This window comes from Mercenaria mercenaria, chromosome 10, assembly GCF_021730395.1.
Source record: "Mercenaria mercenaria strain notata chromosome 10, MADL_Memer_1, whole genome shotgun sequence".
In the NCBI taxonomy this organism is placed as follows: Eukaryota; Metazoa; Mollusca; class Bivalvia; order Venerida; family Veneridae; genus Mercenaria; species Mercenaria mercenaria.
Genome location: NC_069370.1, coordinates 76,589,368 through 76,614,741, shown reverse-complemented (window position 1 = coordinate 76,614,741; position 25,374 = coordinate 76,589,368). Strand labels below are relative to the sequence as shown.

The window sequence follows — 25,374 nt, the reverse complement described above, 5'->3', positions numbered from 1 at the left end:
AAACATAACTCCATCCTGCTTTTTGCAAGAATTATGGCCCCTTTAGGACTTAGAAAATATCAGATTTCTTGGTTAAGTTTTGAGTTTAGGTCAACTTTTCTCCTTTACGGTCTAAGCTATTGCTTTAAAACTTGAAGCAGTTATTTGCCATTAAAAGCTGATTCTGCACAGCAAGTACCATAACTCTACATTGCATTTTTTGCAAGAATTATAGCCCCTTTTGGACTAAGATAATCATGAGGAGGACAATATTTCCATTATACAGAGACAAAAAATCAGATGAGCGTCTGCACCTGCAAGGTGGTGCTCTTGTTATATAACGGCTTTATTTCACTCCCGCAACGTCAAACATGTGATAAATTCAATTGACAAGGCTGTTGAATAGTCGAGTGTTGCTGTGCTCTGACATCTCTTGTTGATATTTATGTTTTATAATTCAGTCAGCTAAGACATTACTTTTGTATTTTGAAGGAACAAGCTTAAGTGTGATAGTTAACCTTGACCTTACTGTTGCCATAGTAGCATCAGCTGGAGTTACCGTGGCTTACACGATGGTTGGGCAGATGATCAGCGTGGCCTATACTGATATAGTACAACTGGCTTTCATCACGTTTGGACTGGTAAGGTCTGGGTCTAAGGTTATATATCTAAGTTACGAGACCAGTGTCATTTTTGCAGTATCTGATTTGTTGATTTTGAGGTCTATCTTGAAATAGACCAATGACAAACTGCATTCTGAGTCTGTTATTATAACTTCTGTGGAAGTATTGCATGGAAGTATGTTTCTCAAACACTCTGTGACTGAAGCATTCAGACTCAAATTTGGTTTAGTTTCTGTATGTAAGCTGGAATTATGTTGAAGGCTAACGGAGTGTGCTGTCATTAACCTTCACCCAGCTAAATTTCTAAAATGGAATGGCCAATCATTCAGTTTAACCTGTTTAAGCTGTTTAACCTTTAGCCTGCTGGCGGCAAGTGGTTTTGCCTTTGCAACCAGTGCAGACCAAGATCTGCCTGCACATCTATGCACTGTTCGCTATTCAGTCAGTAAATTTTCAGTGAACAGCCCCTTTGAATAATAAGTGGTACTGCCCAAATAGAATGATGAACCAGTCCATTTTACAAATTTAGCAGGGTAAAGGTTAATGAAAAGGTCAATTCAGTTTAGCTACATGTCTTCTCCTTATGAACAGCAGTAATGTTGTAAGTAATTTAGGGGCTCATGCTACTGCATATAGAACTTGGAACATCACCATTCCATCTTGAAAGTAGTGTTTCATATAAAAGATGTTGGTAAAATTAAATATTGCAAAATGAAAGGGGAAACAACTCTACATGTTCATGCTTGGAATGCACCAGATGTTTTTACATTTGTATTTCAATGGTGTAAATGTGTGCCAGTGTCTATAGTACTAGCTAACCACAGTGAAACCACAAGCTGTAATAAACCATAGGGTCATGTGAATGATGAATTTCATGTGATGTTATTCTGTAAGTTGTGGCTTTGTGATGTCTTGGTATTGGTTTGTGTCTTAAATGTGTTACAGAAATGATACAGCTATAAAATAATTTTGGCTATTACAGTGCATTAACATACAGAATGAATTTGTCATTCTTAGGCTCTTGGTTATTAATCAACAAATCTATATATGGAAACAGTGGTTAAACCACAAACACCACTGTATGGTGACTGCAAGCAGTGCACTGAAATAATCTTTATGAATAAATTTGACTATTATTGTACCTGTCTCTGCTTAACTGTAACATTTGTCAAGATGATAATTTCCTGCTGTAAACTGTATAGCAAAACGACAGCTATGTTCTATATACCATTTATTGTACCGGGTATATCTTTACAGCCATACGTTCTCTAAAATATATCACATTTCTGGTATATTAAAGTTACACCATATTAGCAGGACATAATTATTGTAAGCAAATACGCTGTAACCTTAACTTTCTCATTTTGTTTGTTACCTCGACTATTCAAAGAATAGTCTGAGCTATTGTACTCACCCTGGTGTCTGGGTAGGCATCTCACCTTGGTTAAAGTTTTGCATGTGAGTACATATAGCTATCATTTAAAGGCATATAGTTTTGAAAGTATTTTTTTCTTTTTCTACATCAATAACAAACCTCTCTTGGTCAAGTACCATAACTCTTGACATGTATTGGCCAAATTATGCCTCCTTTTGGACTTACAAAATCCTGGTTAAAGTTTTGCATGCAAGTACATATAGCTATTATTTAAAGGCATATAGCTTTGAAACTTTTTTCTAGGTCAACAACCAACCTCACAGGATCAAGTCCCATAACTCTGACATGTATTTTGGGCAAATTATGTCCCCTTTTGGACTTTGAAAATCCTGGTTAAAGTTTTGCATGCAAGTTACTATCTCAAAAACTAATCCAGATACCCTGAAATCCCGAAAATAAGCCGGTTTCGATAATAAGCCGGTCTCGAAAATAAGCCACCATTTCACTACAGGCAAAAAGGGCTCATTAATAAGCCGTACTCAAAAATAAGCCATTCACCTTTTTGTATCAAAGTTCCTTTCAACGGGATTTGAACCACCAAGCTTGTTTTCAGCCCTTCTTGTCTAATTTCAAGAAATTCTTGATGTAACTGAGATTCCATGTCTGGAAATAAAGCTCTACGTCCCAAACCAGTACTTTTAGAACCTTTTGGCGAGTTTTTTTATGTCCGCCTGAGCTTTCAGCCAACCTCTAACATTAGTTTCTTCTATGATGTTAAAAATATTTTTAACATTCCCAACTGACAATGTTTTGTAATGAGACAAAACTTTCAGTTTAAATTGCCTCGTATAGCTCCTACGATTTTGTTTTGGCGTTTCCATTTTTTACAACTTGTAAAACACCATAGAACATGTAATTATACCGCTATATAAGAAAGCCTATAAAACTGTTAAATTGATAACACAATGCTGTGTTTGTCACATATTGTGTAAGTTATTCATACCCGCTCATGGTTTTGCAGTTGAAACCTAGGTGTATTTGTTTGTTAGGCCAGACAAAACTTTTTCTTTGGGTATTTATGTCAGAAGTATAAGTATTTACCGACATCGATGTTTTTACTAAAAATTAAATACCGGTATGAAAAAAAATGGCACTGGAAAATACGCCTGTTTTTAAATCGTTACCGGATATATGTACTCGAAAGTTCGCCGGACTCAAAAATAAGCCGGTCTCGAAAATAAGCCACCAAATCCTTACGAAAATTTAAAATAAGCCGCGGCTTATTTTCGGGATTTCAGGGTATTGAATTGAAACTTCACATGTTTCTTTGAATTTATAAAACTAGGTCATAGCATTAAGTCCTATAACTCTGACATGTATTGTGCAAAATTATATCCCCTTTTGAACTTAAAAACTTCTGTTTAAAATTTTGCATGCAAGTTAGTGTCTCCAAAACTAAAGCAGATACTGGATTGAAACTCTATATACATTTTAACATTTAGGGTACTATTCCTGCTTCTGGGACAACAATTCGAATAGTTGAGCAGTGGCTGGCTTATGGACAGTTCTTGTTTGACATGTGTTCTGTAGATCAGACAACTACTTTCTGGCTTTAATGGTTACTGGTAGAGGAAGATTGCTAGCGCCCCTCCAGACATTATTGCAGGAATGAATATGAACATGGCTTGAATGACAGATTCAGCAAGCCAGCAAGATTCTCTCATGAAAGAATTCTTAGTTACTGCAAGCTTTAAACCAGAAGTGGTGAAGGGTCATTAGCTTGAAGTCTGGAGACCTTGGCCATTTGGCCACAGAGTTCCTGTTCAACTCCTGAAACTAAATATATATTTTCAGGTATTGAGTGTGCCATTTGTTCTCACCAATGACAATGTGGGTAGTATTTCACCAGATACTGCACAATGGTTTGGCCAAGTGGACAGTGGGCTTACAGCACAATGGATTGACCTTCTCATTGCTATGGTAAGGTCATGTACTGTGTATCCTTTGATCAGCTTTTAGATCATATATTATCAAATAAAATAGATTTGTCTGCCCAGATAGACAGTGTATTCAGAGCACAGCTGATTGAATTTGTTTTAGTAACAAAGTATTTTATAATGTTTATGAACATGGGTTTTGATGATGTAATAGATCGTAGGTGTGTTGAATTAGCCATAGACTGCAGGTGTAGGACAGATAAGCCAGATCAAGTACTCCTGTCATCTCATTCTTTTAAATGACATTTTAAATAAACGACAATAAGAGTACAAATTGTACAAAATTGAAATAAAAATTGAACTTTCCACAACTACTTTTATATGGGAAAGTTGTGTCTTGCATATAGAGAGCAAGTTTATATTGGTTAGAAATCTAAAAGCATTGACTTCCTTTCTTTACTGAAATACCGTTTTCAAATTTAAATCCAGCAAAACGGTGAAATTTAAATGAAAGAAAGAAAATTGTGTTAAATCTAACAACCACGTATTGAGTTAAAGGGACTGAACTCCAGATTTGGGCTAAAAATGATTTTCTTTAAAATTGAAGTTTGGTCATATTATGAACATTAGAACATTGTTTTTTTTTTCAAACTATCTTAAAAGATGCAAAGTCAAGAAATAAATACATACGAGTCAGGAATCGAACCCAGACTGCCTCAGCAATAAAAAATGTCCTACTTTCTTGACCAATACACCACAGAGAAATTTGTAAACATTAGTAAAAACAACTTAACTCTTATGTGTTTTCATAACATGTAACCTGGAAGTAACTAAGTTTCAAAGCCTTAAAAAATAGAGCAGTAATATCCAAATATCTAAAAAGAAATCTTTTCTTTGTTGTCGTAAGATCTGGAGGTCGGTGCATTTAATGTTTTATGGACTGTGTTTCAGACATTTGGGACAATACCCTGGCAAGCATACTTTCAGCGTGTTTTGTCGGTGAAAACTGGCAAACAGGCCCAGATTCTGTCGATGGCTGGTGGATTATCGGCACTGATTCTGGTTATACCATCTGTGCTGATAGGGGCAGCCGGAAAAGCTGCAGGTATTGTAACAATGTTGTATTCTTTCAATTTCTGCTATAAGTTGGTCCTGTGCATTGAGTCTTTGCAAAGTATCATTTTTTGGTGGGCGCTTACAGTTGCCCTTGTCCATCTGTCTGTCCTTGCATATTTGTGTCATGCATATCTGAAAAAGTATTTGACCCAGTCATCAGACCTCACGGGATTGTTATTTAGCATATTAAGTTGTGCACCTAGTGTTAATAGAGATATCACCCAGCCAGACAAGAGTTTAAAAATGGCCGTTGACTTTGTCAAAATATGCATAAAAAGAACCTTAGTTTGTTTTGCATGTATCTCAAAAAGTATTTGACCTAGGATTATGAAACATTACAGGAATATTATTCAGCATGATTGTGAGGTTTTGCACCTGGTATTTTGTTACAAGATTTTATCCAGCCAAACCAGAGTGATGGCCATTGACTAAGTCAAAAATATGAATAAAAGGACATTAAAGTATCTTAAAATATATTTGACTTGGGGTCATGAAATATAATAGGAATATAATTCAGCAATTGAATTGTGCACCTGGATTTTTATTGGACTTTCTGCCCATCAGACCAAAGTAATGATCCTTGATTAAGTAAAATATATGCATAAATAGCATACAAGTTTGTATTGAATGTATCTTAAAAATATTTGAATTAGAGTCCTAAAACATTAGGAGATTGTCATATAGGATGTAAAGTTGTGCACCTGGTGTTCTGTTTGGGATTTCACTCAGCCAGAGCAGAGTTTTGATTCTTTCCTTTTGTGAAAAATAGACAAAAAGTGCTTAAAAGATTTTGTTGCATATATAAAGATATTTCACCTAGAGTCACGAAACCATATACTGACAAGAAGTTGTGACACCTATGTCATATGGACACACATCTAGTTAGTTTTAAATTTACGCAGTCAACTTTGATTGTATGGAATACAGAAATAAAGGACTTTACCTATATGTAAAAAACAGTTGTAACATCCAGAGAGTTTGTTTTCAAAAATATTTTATTAGGTTGAAGTGGACTTAAGAAATAATGAGCATTTTGCTGTTGTGTTTATATCTGTATAAGCTGAGTTTATTTATTGAGAGTGAAACTGGCTGCTTGATATGTTAAACATACAAGTGTAAACTAAATGCGCATATAGATTGTGTAAACTAAATACACGTACAGGTTGTGTAAACAAAATACACAACTAGGATGTGTGAACTACATACATATATATAGGATGTGTCAACTAAATACACAAATAGGATGTGTAAACTACATGCAAATATAGGATGTGTCAACTACATACATATATAGGATGTGTCAACTACATACATATTTAAGTTGTCTCTGTCAGAGTTTCTTTAATGTGTGTTTCAAGGGAGATCATTCAGATATACGGCAATAAGGTTACACAGACATTAGGGCAAATTCCAAAGTAGAATATTGAATATACTGTATAAAGATACAAAATTACTTCCATGCTGTCTTTTAAATATGAGGATGGTCCTTGTTGGTCAAGTCAGTATTGATAAATAGAGACAAAAGATGGTAAGAAACATAATTTTTCCAAAGTTGAAACATTAAATGTAAATATGAATACATTCTTACATACTTGAAATACCCGGAAATCCCGAAAATAAGCCGGTTTCGATAATAAGCCGGTCTCGAAAATAAGCCACCATTTCACTACAGGCAAAAAGGGCTCATAAATAAGCCGTACTCAAAAATAAGCCGTTCACCTTTTTGTATCAAAGTTCCTTTCCCCGGGATTTGAACCACCAAGCTTTAGTTTTCAGTCCTTCTTGTATAATTTCAAGAAATTCATGATGTAACTGAGATTCCATGTCTGGAAATAAAGCTCTCCGTCCCGAACTGGTACTTTTAGAACCCTTTAGGGAGTTTTTAATGTCCGCCTGAGCTTTCAGCCAACGTCTAACATTAGTTTCTTCTATGTTAAAATGTCGGGCTGTGTCTATTACTTTATTTTTAACATTTCCAACTGACAACGTTTTGTAATGAGACACAAGTTTCAGTTTGGATTACCTCATATAGCTCCTACGATTCTGCTTTGGCGTTTCCATATTTTACAACTTGTAAAACATCATTGTACATGTAATTATACCGCTATATAAGAAAGCCTATAAAACTGTTAAATTGATAACACAATGCTGTGTTTGTCACGTATTGTGTAAGTTATTCATACCCGTTCACGGTTTGGCGATTGAAACATAGGTGTATTTGTTTGTTAGGCCAGACAAAACTTTTTCTATGGGTAATTATGTCAGAAGTATAAGTATTTACCGACATCAATGTTTTTACTAAAAATCAAATACCGGTATGAAAAAAATGGCACTCGAAAATATGCCGGTTTTTAAATCGTTACCGGATATAAAATTATACACTCGAAAGTTCGCCGGACTCAAAAATAAGCCTGTCTCGAGAATAAGCCACCAAATCCTTACGAAAATTTAAAATAAGCTGCGGCTTATTTTCGGGATTTCAGGGTATTGTGAAACCATTTTATTTTATGGGCATGAAATGCTTACTTTGAATATGAATTTCAGTTTCAAAGATCAAATGAATAGGAATTTTATATTTCATTTTAGGACTTAATGTCATGGATTTATGCAACCATGGAACTCATGAGAATTAGTCACCTTACAATCTTTATTGTCTCTCAGTATTCATATGTCTTTCAGTGTGTTATGATTAAGTATATCATGTGTATGTATAACTGTGTGTACATACCTGATTGACACATAAGAACCTATCCGTGAGTACCCTGTATCTGTCAGATATCAAGGAACAAAAACAAGTTAATAGAAGTTGTGAGCGTTGCTATATGAAAGCCAACAGTTGGGCTTTGCGACAGTACGGTACATCCATGCGCACATCCAGTGTGGTCTGATCTGGATCAATACTGTTGCTTATCAGTTACATGCCAGTGCTGAAATTGATAAACAAACAGGAAGCATTTAGGGGATAAACGAATAGTATGGAATGTACACTGATCTGGATACTTGCTGCTCTTGAAGCTTAGAAGTTGGTTTTGTACAGCTGTGCTCATATAATAAATTGATTTTATTATGCTGAAATATTGTTGAAATTAAATGATAAACTTAACTTAAATATGATACCACATACTACAGCAGTGAGGGAGACTCCTGCTGTACTGATGGTAAACAACTTTGGTTATACCGGTAGTTGATACTATATCAACAGTTGATACAATGAAAATATATCTCAGTTTTTCAATTTTTGCAGATTGGAATACAACAAGGTTGGGTGTTTCACCAATGGAGATTGGTAAAGGAAGCATGATTTTACCATATGTTTTGTATGAATTCACACCACAGACTGTCTCTGTATTAGGTAGGTTTAAATTTATGACCTGTCCCATTGTCTTGCCTCTTACAGTTGAGAAGTATGGTTTGAGATAAGGAACATTGTTGAGAGATAACTCTACTTTATTATCCTCTGATTATAAAAATACTGCAGAAACAGACCATAATGAGTGTACTGAATTTAGTGTAAGCTATATAATGTGAATTTATTAGTTGATGCTCACTCACTTCATCAGGTTCTCAAAATTGTAAAGGTTATCATTTGAACAGTAATCAGACCAACTTCCATAGTTTTGGTAGTTTTTTTTCTAGTGTAACCTGTCAATAGGCTGCAAGGGTACTTTGACAATTTATTCAAAGGTGTGTTGACAGTGAAAGTGAATTTCCTTCCAACTTGGTCTATTTCATATTGTTGAATCACTTGGAGCCCTGGATAACTCCTAACATTTTGCTCATCTTCATGCAGGTTTGAGTGGCTGGTGTTTTGCTATACAGTAAACCTCACTTATAAGGAACTCGGATATAAGGAACACTCGGTTATAAGGAACAGTTTTCAATTCCCCGTTCTAATTCCTTCTTTGTTCAATGTAAAAATCCACGGTTATAGGGAACTCGGTTATAAGGAACACTCAGTTATAAGGAACACTTTTTCCTGTCCCAAAGTATGAAATTCAGTGGAAAAACCCTCGGTTATAGCGAACAGACATAAAGAATAAAAATTATTAAAAACCGAAAATAACGCTGATGACGTCAAAGTAATGTCGCATGCACTAAAACACAAATTATTTCATTTCTGTGATCTTTAGTTTGTTAATTAACGGATATGATAAAAAAAAAATATATAATATCATCATTAACATTTATTAAATACTAGACGATTGTGTATTATGCTTCAGTCTTTAAAATAGATAGCACACTATTTATTTAGTTATATTCCTACATATGTAGATACAAAAAGTAACCAAATAATACTACACGCTTAATTCTGCATATTTAGACGCATACTTTATGAAAAAAGGACGCTAGAAAATCCCAAGCTTGATTTCCCGTGACGGGTGCTCAATACACAATGGAAAACACCTGTCAACCTAAAGGCAGAGTTTACGATGACTGTTTGTGCTCCTGGCCAATCAGTGATGCACGTTTTCCAATAGATGCATGGTGGATTAAGGTATTATTGTATGTTTACGTAATCTAATCAACACGAGACAAATCACAAATAATTCTGTTTTTAACATGCAGCGTACTTAGGAGTTTTGAATTTGCCGCTAATCGCGATAATTGGATTAATGATGATTGAAATCAGAATGTTGCCGGACAGTCACAGGACTTGATTGTGTTGATTTTCATTCATAGACGATCCCGAATTAATTAAACAATATTGGTTCACATTGTTTTCAAATGGATGCGATACGAAATATATTCCCTTGGCTGCTATCATTTGGTCATTTTAAGTATTGAATTTCTTTGTGCAAGATGAATATAAAAATGGACAGAGATACGCTACTTTCTCACATAAAGATTCATGGTCGGCCCGGAGTGTGAACACATAGCCTTTTTCAAACGTCAGTCAAATAGTGTACGCTATACAAATTATGTTTGTCATACAAACCTCGGTTACAAGGAACTAGTCCGCTATACAGATATAAGGAACCTCTGTTATAAGGAAAATTTTTTAGAGGTACCAAGTTGTTCCTTATAAGTGAGGTTTACTGTACTTTGATCTCTTGGCTTACAATGACTGTATCATCAGCCTGTATATACATAGACTTGGTCCGTGGCTTATATATACATTGACTTTGTCACGGGCTAATGTGTATATATAGACTTTGTCCTCCACTTTTATATGCATAGACTGTGAATACTTGCAGAATTAGAGTTTATCATTTCTGTTTTTGCAGGTTTAGGAGCTATATCAGCGGCTGTGATGTCATCGATGGATAGTGCTGTACTGGGATCAAGCTCCATGTTTACTTACAATATTTATAAACATATCTTTAGACACAAGGTACTTGCATATTTTAATTTGAAGTTCCTTGCAGGGACTCAGAAATTTGTATGGCAAAATTTTAAGGCAACATTTAAACAAACAGAGATTTTCAGTAAAACTACTTTATTTTTAGAAAAGTCCCATCGACCATTGTCTTGCATCCGTCATCAAAAATATTACATAAATATTTTCACCTCTGAAAAAAATGATCATACTTGGTCTGTAGCATCGTTACATGCTCCTCTCTCACATTTGTTCAACAGGTTCAACTTGACTCGTTTTAGGCCTATGGAACTAAAACTAGAAAAACGTTAAAACAACTTCTTCTTGTGAACCGTTTGTTGGATCTTAATCACACTTTGTCTGTAGCATAATGGTGTGGTCCTCTTTTTAGGGGCCAATTTAGCTAAAAATAGAAATACTTTTAAACAAATTTTTCTCATGAACCGCTTGGTGGATATCCATAAAAACTTGGTCTAAAGCATCATTAAGAGGTCCCCTCCAAAATTTGTTCATATTGGGATGCTCAGGCCCTTTTAGGGGGCCACATGAGCTTATAGTAGAAAAGCCTTTGAATGACTTCTTCTTATAAACCCATTGATGGATCTTGGTCTGTAGCATTATTATAAGGTCCTCTTCCAATTTTGTTCATTTAGTTGCACTGGACCCCTTTGGGGAGCTGCTATAGCTTAAATTAGAAATACCTCTAACAGCTTTTTCTTATGATCCCCATGATGGAGCTTTGTAGCATTGTTTTTAGTCCTCATCTTAATTTATTCAGAATGGGGATGCTTGGCCCATTTCAGGGGCTGCTGGAGCTAAAATTAGAAATACCTTGAAACACTCTCTCATGAAATGCTTGATGAATCTTAATAAAACTTTGTCAGTAGCATCAGTATAAGGTCCCCTTCCAGATTTGTTCAGATGAGGCACTTGGACCTTTTCAGGTGTAGCTAAAGCTAAAAGTAGAAATGCCTTTAAATTACTTTTTCTCATAAACTGCTTGGTGGATCTTTATAAGACTTGTTCTATAGCATCATTTTAAAGTCCTCTCCCAAATTTATTCAAATGGTGGCATGTGGCCCCTTTTAGGAGCCACTAGTTTATAATTAACACTATTGTTACAGTTCATGATATATATTCAAGGTTAAACAGTCAAGGTTAGGTGAGTTAGAGCTACCACCGCCCTCTTGTTAGAGCTATACAGATTTGAAGCTGCAGTGACTGCAGTAGTGAATGTTTCCTTTTGATAATTTCATTAATTTACAAATAACTTAAATTTTGATTAAAATTAGATGTATAAAATGATTTACATCTGCTGTTGTGGAAGTGGATCTTAGAGATTCAACATTCCCCAGTATGTTGTTTATGCCTTTGGATCAGAATTCTACTTTCCATTTCAGGCTTCAGAAAAAGAGTTACTATGGATACAGCGTACTGCTATATTTGTGGTTGGAGTTATAGCTACAATGATATCAATATTTGTTCCAATTATATATGGCATGTTTATACTGGCTGCCGATATTGTGTTTGTTATTGTTTTACCACAGTTGACATGTGCACTTTTCGTCAAGTTTTCAAACTCGTATGGGGCATTATGCGGTTTTCTAGTCGGTTTTATTTGCCGTTTAGGTGCCGGAGAATATTATTTAAAATTTGACAGTTTTATACATTACCCATGGTACAGTGATGAAATGGGCCAAGTATTTCCATTCCGGACGTTCTCAATGTTGTGTTCATTCTTTACAATTTTATTAGTGTCTCTTTTGACAAACTTTATATTCAGTAAACATATTTTACCAGAGCAATTTGATGTTTTGGGCATTAAAAGTCGACAAAGTTATACTTACAGTGCTGCATCAGATGATTTACCATTTGACACTACAGAAAGGTCACATGACTTGACATGTGATCAGAAAGAAGAGGAAGATGCCACACATGATCAAAGTGAAGGGAGAATACAAAAAGATATATTCAGACATCATGGTGATCATGTATCAGTATTGTGAAATTTCTCATTGTTGACAAGATTTGAACTACTTTATTTAAAGTATTTTACTGCCATTAAGCTATTTTCTGCAGTTTAAAAAGCTACCCTAGTATTTCACCAACATCGTTTTAAATATGTGCCTGATTTATTATTAGACATTTCAAAAAGAACAGTACCATATCTCCAACAGTTTATGTAAATGTAGCCTTTTTTCAGGTTTGAACTATATTATATGGAAGAATCTCAAATAGCCCAGCTTGCTGTCAGTAGACAGCTCTTGTGACACTACATTACCTTTATATATCAACATGCTGTATTTTGAGTATTCTCATAGTTCTGGCTTTGCATGGGGTAAAACTTGCACTTATTATTAATGTTGATTTATATATTGATTATATTTGCGCTATTTTCTATTCATAGTCACAGTATGGCTAGATTAATATTAGAAGTTTCTTTTATTGTACCCCCCGACAACAAAGTTGTAAGGGGGGGTATACTGGTTTCAGGTTGTCTGTCTGTCTGTCCGTCTGGCCGTCTGTCCGTAGACGCAATCTTGTGCGCACCATCTCTCCTTATCCCCTTGACAGAATTTAATGAAACTTCACACAAGTGATCAGTACCAACAGTTACTGTAGTTGTGCATGGGGCATGTTAGGTTCTTTTAGAAAAAATATTTGCAGAGTTATGGGACTTTGTTTTTTTGTTACTATACTATATACTTAGACACAATCTTGTGCGCACCATCTCTCCTCATCCCCTTGACACAATTTAATGAAACTTCACACAAGTGATCAGTAACAACAGTAGTTGTGCATGGGGCATGTTAGGTTCTTTCAGAAAAAAAATTTGCAGAGTTATGGGACTTTGTTTTTTTGTTACTATACTATATACATAGACACAATCTTGTGCGCACCATCTCTCCTCATCCCCTTGACACAATTTAATGAAACTTCACACAAGTGATCAGTACCAACAGTAGTTGTGCATGGGGCATGTTAGGTTCTTTCAGAAAAAAAATTTGCAGAGTTATGGGACTTTGTTTTTTTGTTACTATACTATATACATAGACACAATCTTGTGCGCACCATCTCTCCTCATCCCCTTGACACAATTTAATGAAACTTCACACAAGTGATCAGTAACAACAGTAGTTGTGCATGGGGCATGTTAGGTTCTTTCAGAAAAAAAATTTGCAGAGTTATGGGACTTTGTTTTTTTGTTACTATACTATATACATAGACACAATCTTGTGCGCACCATCTCTCCTCATCCCCTTGACACAATTTAATGAAACTTCACACAAGTGATCAGTAACAACAGTAGTTGTGCATGGGGCATGTTAGGTTCTTTCAGCGACAAAAATTGCAGAGTTATGGGACTTTGTTTCTTGTTAACATACTATGTACATACAGTCTGCATATGCAATCTTGTGCGTGCCTAATCTACCAAACCCTTTCACACAATTTAATGAAACTTCACACAAGTGATCAGTACAAACCCTAGTTGTGCATGGTGCATGTTACATTCTTTTAGATAAATATTCTGCATAGTTAAGGGACTTTGTTTTTTGTTACTATACTGTATACATACAGTCTGTATACATACAGTCTACATAATTATGCAATCTTGTGTGCGTCAAATTGCAATATACTGTGTCAGTGCATGCGGGGGGTACATTCATCACCTTTAGTGATAGCTCTAGTTTTTGCTTGTTTCATTTTTCATTCAGCAACATAAATGATCATCGTTAATGTGTTCATTTAATTTAGGCATTGTATTGTATTAACAATTTTTGTATAATTTTGTCTAAAACCAATCTTTTGAAATGTTAGTACCCATTTATGTATACGGCAAGAAATTGGCCATAGTTTATTGTTTATGAATCAAGTTAAAATCTGTTTTCTGTTAAAAGTTTGTAATACCTATTCATGTATCAAATTTAAAACAAAGTATTATTTCAGAATTCTAGCTGAATTCTAGATATTTACATAGCATAGAAAAGTTTTGCAGACTTGAATCTTTAGCCACAAGTGCTGACAATAAATGTTTATTTTACTGATACATCCTTAACGACTGGTACAGCTGCAGAATCAGATTCTCATTTCAATAAAAGGAGAGTTAAGGCTGTTGAATTTTAATCACTTGTACTTCACCCCCTAGCTTTGGCTGTACAGTTCATGTGAGGATATCAGTCACCTGGTTTACAAAAGTTTGTTTTTTCTACTCGGGTGCCTGTCTGCCTGACGTAATGCCCAAATAAGCACCTGGAATCTTCTAGTACTGTCAAAAGCTGAAAAGTTGCCATATTGTCTAAATTTTTGTCAGTATTACCTTACAAAGTATACAACAGAAGCAGCATAATAATTATTATGAAACGAAAGATCTCAGTTTTAAGTTGACTATACAAAAAGTAAGGAGAGCTATCCTTCTTGCCCTGGATCCAGTGTCTTCATCCATGTCCAGATAATTATGTCTCCCACCACACAGTGGTGTGGGAGACATATTGATTTACTCCAGTCTGTGTGTGTGTCTGTCACAAAGCTTGTCCGCACTCTAAGTCAAACATTTCTCATCCGATTTTCACCGAACTTGAACAAAATGTGTTTGACCATAAGACCTCGGCCAAGTTTGATAACTAGCCGAATCGGTCCAGGCGTCTTGGAGTTATGGCCCTTGAATTACCAAAAATCGGTCTTTTTACTCTTGTTCGCACTCTAATTCGAATATTTCTCATCCAATCTTCACCAAACTTAAACAAAATGTGTTTGACCATGAGACCTCGGCCAAGTTTGAAAACTAGCCAAATCAGTCCAGGCATTTTGGAGTTACGGCCCTTGAATTATCAAAAAATCGGCCTTTTTACTCATGTCTGCACTCTTAATCAAACATTTCTCATCCGATCTTCACCAAACTTGAACAAAATGTGTTTGACCATGAGACCTTGGCCAAGTTCGATAACTAGCCAAATCGGTCCAGGCATTTTGGAGTTACGGCCCTTGAATTATCGAAAAATCGGCCTTTTTACTCTTGTCCGCACTCTAAGTCAAACATTTCTCATCTGATCTTCAACCAAACTTGAACAAAATGTGTTTGGCCATAAGACCTTACCCAAGTTCGATAACTAGCCAAATCCGCCCAGGCACTTTTGATTTATGGCCCTTTAATTACTGATTGGATCCACCCATCCAGACCATCTAATTGGATCCACTCGTCTAAAACATCTAGAGAAACTAACATTTTTCATATGGGCAGTTGTGGGAGACATGCGCTTTTCTCAAAAGCATCTCTAGTTGGTTCAAGTATTGATACTTTTTAGCTCACCTGTCACGAAGTGACAAGGTGAGTTATTGTGACCGCTTGATGTCCGTCGTCTGTCGTGCGTCAACAATTTGTAAAAAAATCTTCTTGAAAACCACTGGGCAGAATTACACCAAACTTCACAGGAATGATCCTTGGGTGGCCCCCTTTCAAAATTATTCAAAGAATTGAATTCCATGGAGCACTCTGGTTGCCATGGCAACCGAAAGGAAAAACTTTAAAAATCTTCTTCTCTTAGATATTTGGTGTGAAGCATTGCCTAGTGGACCTCTACCAAGTTTATTCAAATCATGACCCCGGGATCAAAATTGACCCCGCCCCAGGAGTCTCTTGATTTTACATAGGAAAATCTTAAAAAATCTTCTTCTCAAAAAGCAGAAGCTATAGAGCATAGATATTTGACATGTAGCATTGCCTAGTGGACCTCTACTAAAGTTGTTCAAATCATGACCTCCGGGTCAAAATTGACCCCGCCCCAGGGGTCACTTGATTTTACATATGAAAATCTTAAAAAAAATTCTTAAAATAAACCAGAAGGCCTAGAGCTTAGATATTTGACATGTAGCATTGCCTAGTGGACCTCTACAGAATTTATTTAAATCATGACCCTCGGAGTCAAATTGGCCCTGCCGCTGGCGTCACTTGATTTTACATAGGAAAATCTTAAAAAATCTTCTTCTCAAAAACCAGAAGCCCTAGAGCTTAGATATTTGACATGTAGCATTGCCTAGTGGACCTCTACTAAAGTTGTTCAAATCATGACCCCGGGGTCAAAATTGACCCCGCCCTAGGGGTCACTTGATTTTACATATGAAAATCTTCAAAATTTTTCTAAAAATAAACCAGAAGGCCTAGAGCTTAGATATTTCACATGTAGCATGGCCTAGTGGACCTCTACAACATTTGTTCAAATCATGATCCCCGGGTCAAAATTGACCCCGCCCCAGGGGTCACTTGATTTTACATATAAAAATCTTCAAAAATTTTCTAAAAATAAACCAGAAGGCCTAGATCTTAGATATTTGACATGTAGCATTGCCTTGTGGACCTCTACAACATTTGTTCAAATCATGACCCCCTGGTCAAAATTGACCCTGCCCCAGGGGTCACTTGATTTTACATATGAAAATCTTCAAAAAAAATTCTTAAAATAAACCAGAAGGCCTAGAGCTTAGATATTTGACATGTAGCATTGCCTAGTGGACCTCTACAGAATTTATTTAAATCATGACCCTCTGAGTCAAATTGGCCCTGCCGCTGGCGTCACTTGATTTTACATAGGAAAATCTTAAAAAATCTTCTTCTCAAAAACCAGAAGCCCTAGAGCTTAGATATTTGACATGTAGCATTGCCTAGTGGACCTCTACTAAAGTTGTTCAAATCATGACCCCGGGGTCAAAATTGACCCCGCCCTAGGGGTCACTTGATTTTACATATGAAAATCTTCAAAATTTTTCTAAAAATAAACCAGAAGGCCTAGAGCTTAGATATTTCACATGTAGCATTGCCGAGTGGACTTCTACAACATTTGTTCAAATCATGTCCCCCGGGTCAAAATTGACCCGCCCCAGGGGTCACTTGATTTTACATATGAAAATCTTCAAAAATTTTCTAAAAATAAACCAGAAGGCCTAGATCTTAGATATTTGACATGTAGCATTGCCTAGTAGACTTCTACAAAATTTGTTCAAATCATGACCCCCGCGGTCAAATTGGCTCCGCCCCATGGAGTTACTTGATTGTACATAGAAAAATCTTCAAAATTTTCTAAAAAAAAACCCCAGAAGGCCTAGAGCTTAGATATTTGACATGTAGCATTGCCTAGTGGACCTCTACAAAATTTGTTCAAATCTTGACCCCCGAGGGTCAAATTGACCCAGCCCCAGGGTTACTTGATTGTGCATAGGGAAATCTTCATAAATTTGCTAAAAATAAACCAGAAGGCCTAGATCTTAAAGCTTTAGCTAAGAAATTTGTTCAAGCTAGCAACTCTACTCAGGTGAGCGATATAGGGCCATCATGGCCCTCTTGTTTGTCATTTTTTCACTAAGTCTTGTTATTACCACATGGATTTGTTTCAAAACTTAGAACATTTGTTCCTCATTATATATAAGACAAGGTGGATAACTCCTGATTTACAGTGTTTCACTCTTTCTGTTATCAGTCCTTTACTAACTCAAGACTGGCTGAGGTGACTAGGTTGTGCTTTTTAGCTCGACTATTTGAAGAATAAGTAGAGCTATCCTACTCACCACGGCGTCGGCGTCAGACCTTGGTTCAGTTTTTTGTACCAGTCCACATTTTGACAAAGTCTTTTAAGATAAAGCTTTGAAACTTTCAACACTTGTTTACCATCACCATGTCCAGTTATAAGCAAGAGCACATAACTCCATCAAGGATTTTGGCTGAATTATGGCCCCTTTTGACTTAGAAATCAAGGTTAAGTTTTTCGTACCAGTTCATATTTTGACAAAATCTTTGAGATAAAGCTTTGAAACTTTCAACACTTGTTTACCATCACCATGTCCAGTTATAGGCAAGAGTACATAACTCCATTAAGGATTTTGGCTGAATTATGGCCACTTTTGACTTAGAAATTTTGGTTAAGTTTTTCGTACCAGTCCACATTTTGACAAAGTCTTTTGAGATAAAGCTTTGAAACTTTCAACACTTGTTTTCCATCACCATGTCCAGTTATAGGCAAGAGTACATAACTCCATCAAGGAATTTGGCTGAATTATGGCCCCTTTTGACTTAGAAATCTTGGTTAAGTTTTTTGTACCAGTTCATATTTTGTGTTAAGTGTTTGACTTATGGCTTTGAAACTTTTATCACTTGTTCAGTATTATAGTCTCTATCTGTAGGCAGGAGTACATAACTCTGTCATCTATTTTGGCTGAATTAAGGCCCTTTTTGGACTTGGAAATTGGTTCTGTTTTCGTACAAGTCCACGTTTTGTCAAAATTATTTGACATACGGCTTTTAAACTTTGAACACTTGTTTATCATCATGATTTCCATCTGTAGGCAAGAGTACATAATTCTGATAACTATTTTGGCTGAATTATGGCCCTTTTTGGACTTGGAAATCAGTTAAATTTTTCATACCATTCCATATTTTGTTTAAACTGTTTACTTTGAAACGTTGAACACTTCATTACAACATGGTCACACATTGCCATTTAGTGCAAGACTTAATGAAATTCACAAATACAGGAACATGGTTTGTCTAATCTATTTTTTATGCCCCCGAAGGGAGGCATATTAGTTTTCAACTGTCCGTTTGTTCGATAGTCACAACGTTAACTTTTTGCATGAAGGCACTTTACTCGTGAACCACTGCACCCAGGACCTTCAAACTTCACATGCTGATAGTACTCATTGAGTACACAAACCTTACTGACTTTGGGGTCACCAGGTCAAAGGTCAAGGTCACAGGGGCCAACGTTAACTTTTTGCATGAAGGCACTTTACTCGCGAACCACTGCACCCAGGACCTTCAAACTTCACATGCTGATAGTACTCATCAAGTACACGACCCCTACTGACATTGGGGTCACCAGGTCAAAGGTCAAGGTCACAGGAGCCAACGTCAAGGCGCTGCGTGGGCATTTGTCACCTTTAGCGACAGCTCTTGTTTCTTTTGTCATAAAATCTGTGGTAATATTTTGATCCCATTCTTCAATCAATTCTTCGAGAGTAGTTCTTGTTTTGTCTGTCCTGCCCATATTTTTGTGTCCAGTCCCTAATGTCAGCCTAATGAGATATTGATATTGTTTGGCACAAATGTTTCCCATAATAGGACAACATGTTGTGTACAATACCAAGACCCCTAGCTTAAAGGTGAATGTCAAACTTGGAGTTTAAAGATTTAACATGGTAATAACTAGGTCTTTTTCATGTCAATAACTCTGCCATCCGTCAAGGGATTTTGACACTACTTGGCACAAATGTTCCGCAGATTAAGTCAAGGAAAAGTGCGCAAAGCCAGGTCCTTAACTCGAAGCCTGAAAGGTCACAGTCAGACTTAGAGTCCAAAGATTTTAGGTAACTTTAACATGCAGAGATGGATACATGTTAAATAACTTGACACAAACATTTACTGCAATGAGATATGTTGTATGCAACTTCAAGAACCCTAGCTTACAGACCGAGGTCACACGTGAAGTCAGAGGTCAACAGGGTCTGTTTTGTGTCTACTTCATAAATATTTCATCCATCAAAGCAGAAGTGCTGCTCATAAAGAGATGAAGTATTAAACATGTGACCTAGACCTTCGCTCATAATTCTGATGTAGCACTTAGAAATAAGAGATTTTAGGTCACTTTTCTTGTCAGGTGTTAAGCTTTATAAATAAATAACATAACTCTAAACTGTATTTCATCACAGTTTTGCATCTTTTTAACATTTGGTTATACATGTAGTTTAAGCAGCTTTCTTAAAACATACTATATCAAATTCTCTTGAATTTTTCACATCTTTGGCATAATGAGATAATCACAGGACAAGTTCTGGAAGTTTTGCAGCATGTTTTTCAGAATGCTTTCAGACTCTTCATAAGTCTTCGGGATCATGAAATGACCATTCTAAGTTAGGTTTGATATCTCTGACAGTTTACGAAAGTATTGCCTTTTATGAGGTTTGAAATTTTTTGTTTGAAATAGTATCATATGGAAGAATCTCAAATAGCCTAGCATCTTGTGAAACTACATTATCTTTATATATCAGCATGCTATATTTTGAGTATTCTCATAGTTCTGGCTTTGCATGGGGCAAAACTTACACTTTTTAGCTCACCTGAGCACAAAGTGCTCATGGTGAGGTATTGTGATCAGGCTGTGTCCGTCGTCCGTGAGTGCGTCAAGTTGTCCATCGTCAACCATTGTGTTTAAATGACATCTCCTCCAAAACCACTGAATGGATTTTGATGAAACTTGGCCGTGATGTTGCTTGGGTGGTCCTCTACCAAAGTTGTTCAGACGGGTCCGATTGATTGCACATAGGGGCTGCCAGAGCTAAAAATAGAAAAATGTCTACAAAAAACGACATCTCCTCCTAAGCCGATGGTCCGATTTTGAAATAATTTCACACAAATGTTCCTTATGTCATCCTCAACCAAGATTTTCAAATTGTAAACATGGCCACTAGAGTGCGTGGTCACTTTTCCCTATATGTATATAGTGGAAACTTTAAAAATCTTGTGTTATGAAACTGCTTGCCTGATTTTAGAATACTTTTACACAAATGGTCCTTGTGTGGCCCTCTACTAAGATTGTTCAAATTATTTTGATTCGTCAAAGAACATGGCCGCCAGAGGGTGTGGTCACTTTTCCCTATATGTATATAGTGGAAACTTTAAAAACCTTCTGTGTGAAACTGCTGGCCTGATTTTAGAATAATTTTACATAAATGGTCCTTGTATGGCCCTCTACCAAGATTGTTCAAAATATTTTGATTTGTCAAAAAACATGGCCGCCAGAGGGCGTGGTCACTTTTCCCTATATATATATAGTAGAAACTTTAAAAGTCTTATTGTGTGAAACTGTTAGCCTGATTTTAGAAAAATTTTACACAAATGGTCCTTGTGTGGCCCTCGACCAAGATTGTTCAAATTATTTTGATTCGTCAAAAAATGTGGCCGCCGGAGGGCGTGGTCACTTTTCCATGTATGTATATAGTGGAAACTTTAAAAATCTTTTTTTTTTGTGAAACTGCTGGCCCAATTTTAGAATAATTTTGCACAAATGGTTCTTGTGTGACCCTCTACCAAGATTATTCAAATTATTTTGATTCGTCAAAAACCATGGCCGCCAGAGGGCGTGGTCACTTTTCCCTATATGTATATAGTGGAAACTTTAAAAATCTTTATTGTGTGACACTGCTGGCCCGATATTAGAATAATTTTGCACAAATGGTTCTTGTGTGGCCCACTACCAAGATTATTCAAATTATTTTGATTCGTCAAAAACCATGGCCGCCAGAGGGCGTGGTCACTTTTCCCTATATGTATATAGTGGAAACTTTAAAAATCTTTATTGTGTGACACTGCTGGCCCGATATTAGAATAATTTTGCACAAATGGTTCTTGTGTGGCCCTCTACCAAGATTATTCAAATTATTTTGATTCGTCAAAAACCATGGCCGCCAGAGGGCGTGGTCACTTTTCCCTATATGTATATAGTGGAAACTTTAAAAATCTTTATTGTGTGACACTGCTGGCCCGATATTAGAATAATTTTGCACAAGTGGGTCTTGTGTGGCCCTCTACCAAGATTATTCAAATTATTCGTCAAAAACATGGCTGCCAGGGTGTGTGGTCACTTTTCTTCTCAGAATCAGTAATAACTAGAGCCTTGATATTTGGCATGTGATATCAGATTTGTAATGTCTACCATAATTGTTCAAATTATTGCCCTAGGTTCAAAAGTGTGTGTGACATGTATATAATATAGGCTAACATAGAAGAAACCTAACTCTGTACTTATACAAACACACTTGAAGCCTTGTACTCAGGTGAGCACTTTAGGGTCAATGACCCTCTTGTTTATTATTAATGTTGCTTTATTTGTTAATAATACTTGTTATATTTTCTATTCATAGTCACAGTATGGCTAGATTGATTTAAAGCAACAAGAAGTTTCTTTTGTTTTTGCTTGTTTCATTTTTCATTCAGCAACATAAATGACCAGTATTTATTTAATGTGTTCATTTGATTTGGGCATTGTAATGTAACAATTTTTAGTATATTTTGTCAAAAACCTATCTTTTGAAATAGTATCTCAGTTAAGTTAGTAACCATTTATGTATACTGCAAGAAATTGTCCTTCATTGATGAATTAAGTTAAAATCTGTTATCTGTTTGAAGTTTGTGGTACATATTCAGTACATGTATTTAGCAAGAAACTGGTTCCTATTTATATTTTGTTAAAACCTGATGCTGATAAAAGTTTCATTTTGTAAAATATCTCTTGTACATTCATGTTTGGTACCGACGCATGTATATGATTTATGGTTAGAAAGTTTGTTTAGATTGTGTTACTGCTATCACAGTAAAGTATTAAGAAGTCAGTGTACTCTTCATTTGAAGGTATCCTATTGCCTATCTTTCACTAACGTTTTTAGCTCACCTGTCACATAGCGACAAGGTGAGCTTTTGTGATCACCCTTCGTCCGTCGTCTGTGCGTCCGTGCGTGTGTTAACAATCTCTTGTCTGCACGATAGTGGTTTCATTTATGATTTTATTATGTCTCCCCCAGGAGACATATTGTTTTTGCCCTGTCCGTCCGTCCGTCCGTCCTTCCGTCTGTCCGTCCGTACGTCACACTTCATTTCCGAGCAATAACTGGAGAACCATTTGACCTAGAACCTTCAAACTTCATAGGGTTGTAGGGGTGCTGGAGTAGACGACCCCTATTGTTTTTGGGGTCACTCCGTCAAAGGTCAAGGTCACAGGGGCCTGAAAATTGAAAACCATTTCCGATCAATAACTAGAGAACCACTTGACCCAGAATGTTGAAACTTCATACGATGATTAGTCATGAAGAGTAGATGACCCCTATTGATTTTGGGGTCACTCCGTCAAAGGTCAAGGTCACAGGGGCCTAAACATTGAAAACCATTTCCGATCAATAACTAGAGAACCACTTGACCCAGAATGTTGAAACTTCATAGGATGATTGGTCATGAAGAGTAGATGACCCCTATTGATTTTAGGGTCACTCGGTCAAAGGTCAAGGTCACAGGGGTCTGAACATTGAAAACAATTTCCGATCAATAACTAGAGAACCACTTGACCCAGAATCTTGAAACTTCATAGGATGATTGGTCATAAAGAATAGATGACCCCTATTGATTTTTGGGTCACTCCATCAAAGGTCAAGGTCACAGGGGCCTGAACATTGAAAACCATTTCCGATCAATAACTAGAGAACCACTTGACCCAGAATGTTGAAACTTCATAGGGTGATTGTACATGCAAAGTAGATGACCCCTATCGATTTTGGGGTCACTCCATCAAAGGTCAAGGTCACAGGGTCCTGAACATTGAAAACCATTTCCGGTCAGTAACTTGAGAACCACTTGACCCAGAATGTTGAAACTTAATAGGATAATTGGTCATGCAGAGTAGATGACCCCTAACGATTTTGGGGTCACTCTGTGAAAGGTCAAGGTCACAGGGGCCTGAACATTGAAAACCATTTCCAGTCAGTAACTTGAGAACCACTTGACCCAGAATGATGAAACTTCATAGGATGATTGTTCATGCAGGGTAGATGACCCCTAGCGATTTTAGGGTCACTCTGTTAAAGGTCAAGGCCACAGGGGCCTGAACATGGAAAACCATTTCCAATCAATAACTTGAGAACCTCTCGACCCAGAATGTTGAAACTTCATAGGATGATTGTTCATGCAGAGTAAATGACCCCTATTGTTTTTGGGGTCACTCCATTAAAGGTCAAGGTCACAGGGGCCTGAACATTGATAACCAGTTCCGATCAATAACTTGAGAACCACTTGACCCAGAATGTTGAAACTTCATAGGATGATTGAACATGCAGAGTAGATGACCCCTATTGATTTTGGGGTCATTCTATTAAAAGTCAAGGTCACAGTGGCCTATTCATGTAAAATCATTGTTTGGAAATTACTTGAGAACCAATTGACCTACAATGTTGAACCTTAATAGGATGATTGGACATGCAGAGTAGATGACCCCTATTTATTTTGAGGTCACTTGATCAAAGGTCAAGGTCACAGGAGCCTGAACAGTGACTTGAGAACCACTAGGCCAAGAGTGTCGAAATTTAGCGGGATGACTGGACATGCCAAGTAGATGATCCCTATTGCAGCCAACCATCAGTGTCTCTTTGACTTTCGCTCCTGACCTCTATTGACTTCTTGCCTATAGGACTTTGCATTGGGGGAGACATGTGCTTTTTTACAAAAGCATTTTCTAGTTTTAACCAAACTTGCACACAACTTGTATTACCATAAGATCTTGGTTCCTTTCTTGAACTGGCCAGGTCCCATTATGGATTTCAGAGTTATGGCCCCTGAAAAGGCCAAAATTAGCTATTTTGACCTTGTCTGCACAATAGCAGCTTTATTTATGATTTGATTTTTACCAAACTTGCACACAACTTGTATCACCATAAGATCTTGGTTCCTGTCTTGAACTGGCCAGATTCCATTACGGGTTCCAGAGTTATGGCCTCTGAAAGGGCCAGAATTAGCTATTTTGACCTTGTCTGCACAATAGCAGCTTCATTTATAATTTTATTTTAACCAAACTTGCACACAACTTGTATCACCATAAGATCTTGGTTCCTTTCTTGAACTGGCGAGATTCCTTTATGGGTTCTAGAGTTATGGCCCCTGAAAGGGCCAAAATTAGCTATTTTGACCTTGTCTGCACAATAGCAGCTTCATTTATGATTTGAATTTAATCAAACTTGCACAAAACTTGTGTCACTGTAAGATCTCAGTTCCTTTCTTGAACGGGCTAGATCCCATAATGGGTTTCAGAGTTATGGCCCCTGAAAGGGCCAAAATTAGCTATTTTGACCTTGTCTGTACAAAAGCAGCTTCATTTATGATTTTATTAGTCCCCTACTGGTTGAAAACCAGTTTCGGGGACTAGAGGAATGCGCTTTTCCGTCATTCCGTCCGTCCGTCCGTCCGTCTGTCCGTCCGTCCGTCCGTCCGTCCGCAATTTCGTGTCC

At 36.7% G+C, this 25,374-nt stretch overlaps 1 protein-coding gene across 1 annotated transcript in view; it reads left to right on the top strand.

The window, feature by feature from the left end:
- The window catches only part of LOC123561034 (high-affinity choline transporter 1-like), a 45,776-nt gene extending 22,474 nt beyond the window's left edge, over positions 1 to 23,302 (top strand). Inside the window, exons 5-10 of the mRNA XM_053516544.1 lie at positions 472 to 620; positions 3,832 to 3,957; positions 4,866 to 5,019; positions 8,275 to 8,382; positions 10,256 to 10,362; positions 11,748 to 23,302. Of these exons, the coding sequence (XP_053372519.1) occupies positions 472 to 620; positions 3,832 to 3,957; positions 4,866 to 5,019; positions 8,275 to 8,382; positions 10,256 to 10,362; positions 11,748 to 12,353 (1,250 nt within the window). The 3' untranslated portion in view covers positions 12,354 to 23,302. The remainder of the gene's footprint in view (positions 1 to 471; positions 621 to 3,831; positions 3,958 to 4,865; positions 5,020 to 8,274; positions 8,383 to 10,255; positions 10,363 to 11,747) is intronic.
- The last annotated feature ends 2,072 nt before the right edge of the window (positions 23,303 to 25,374 follow it).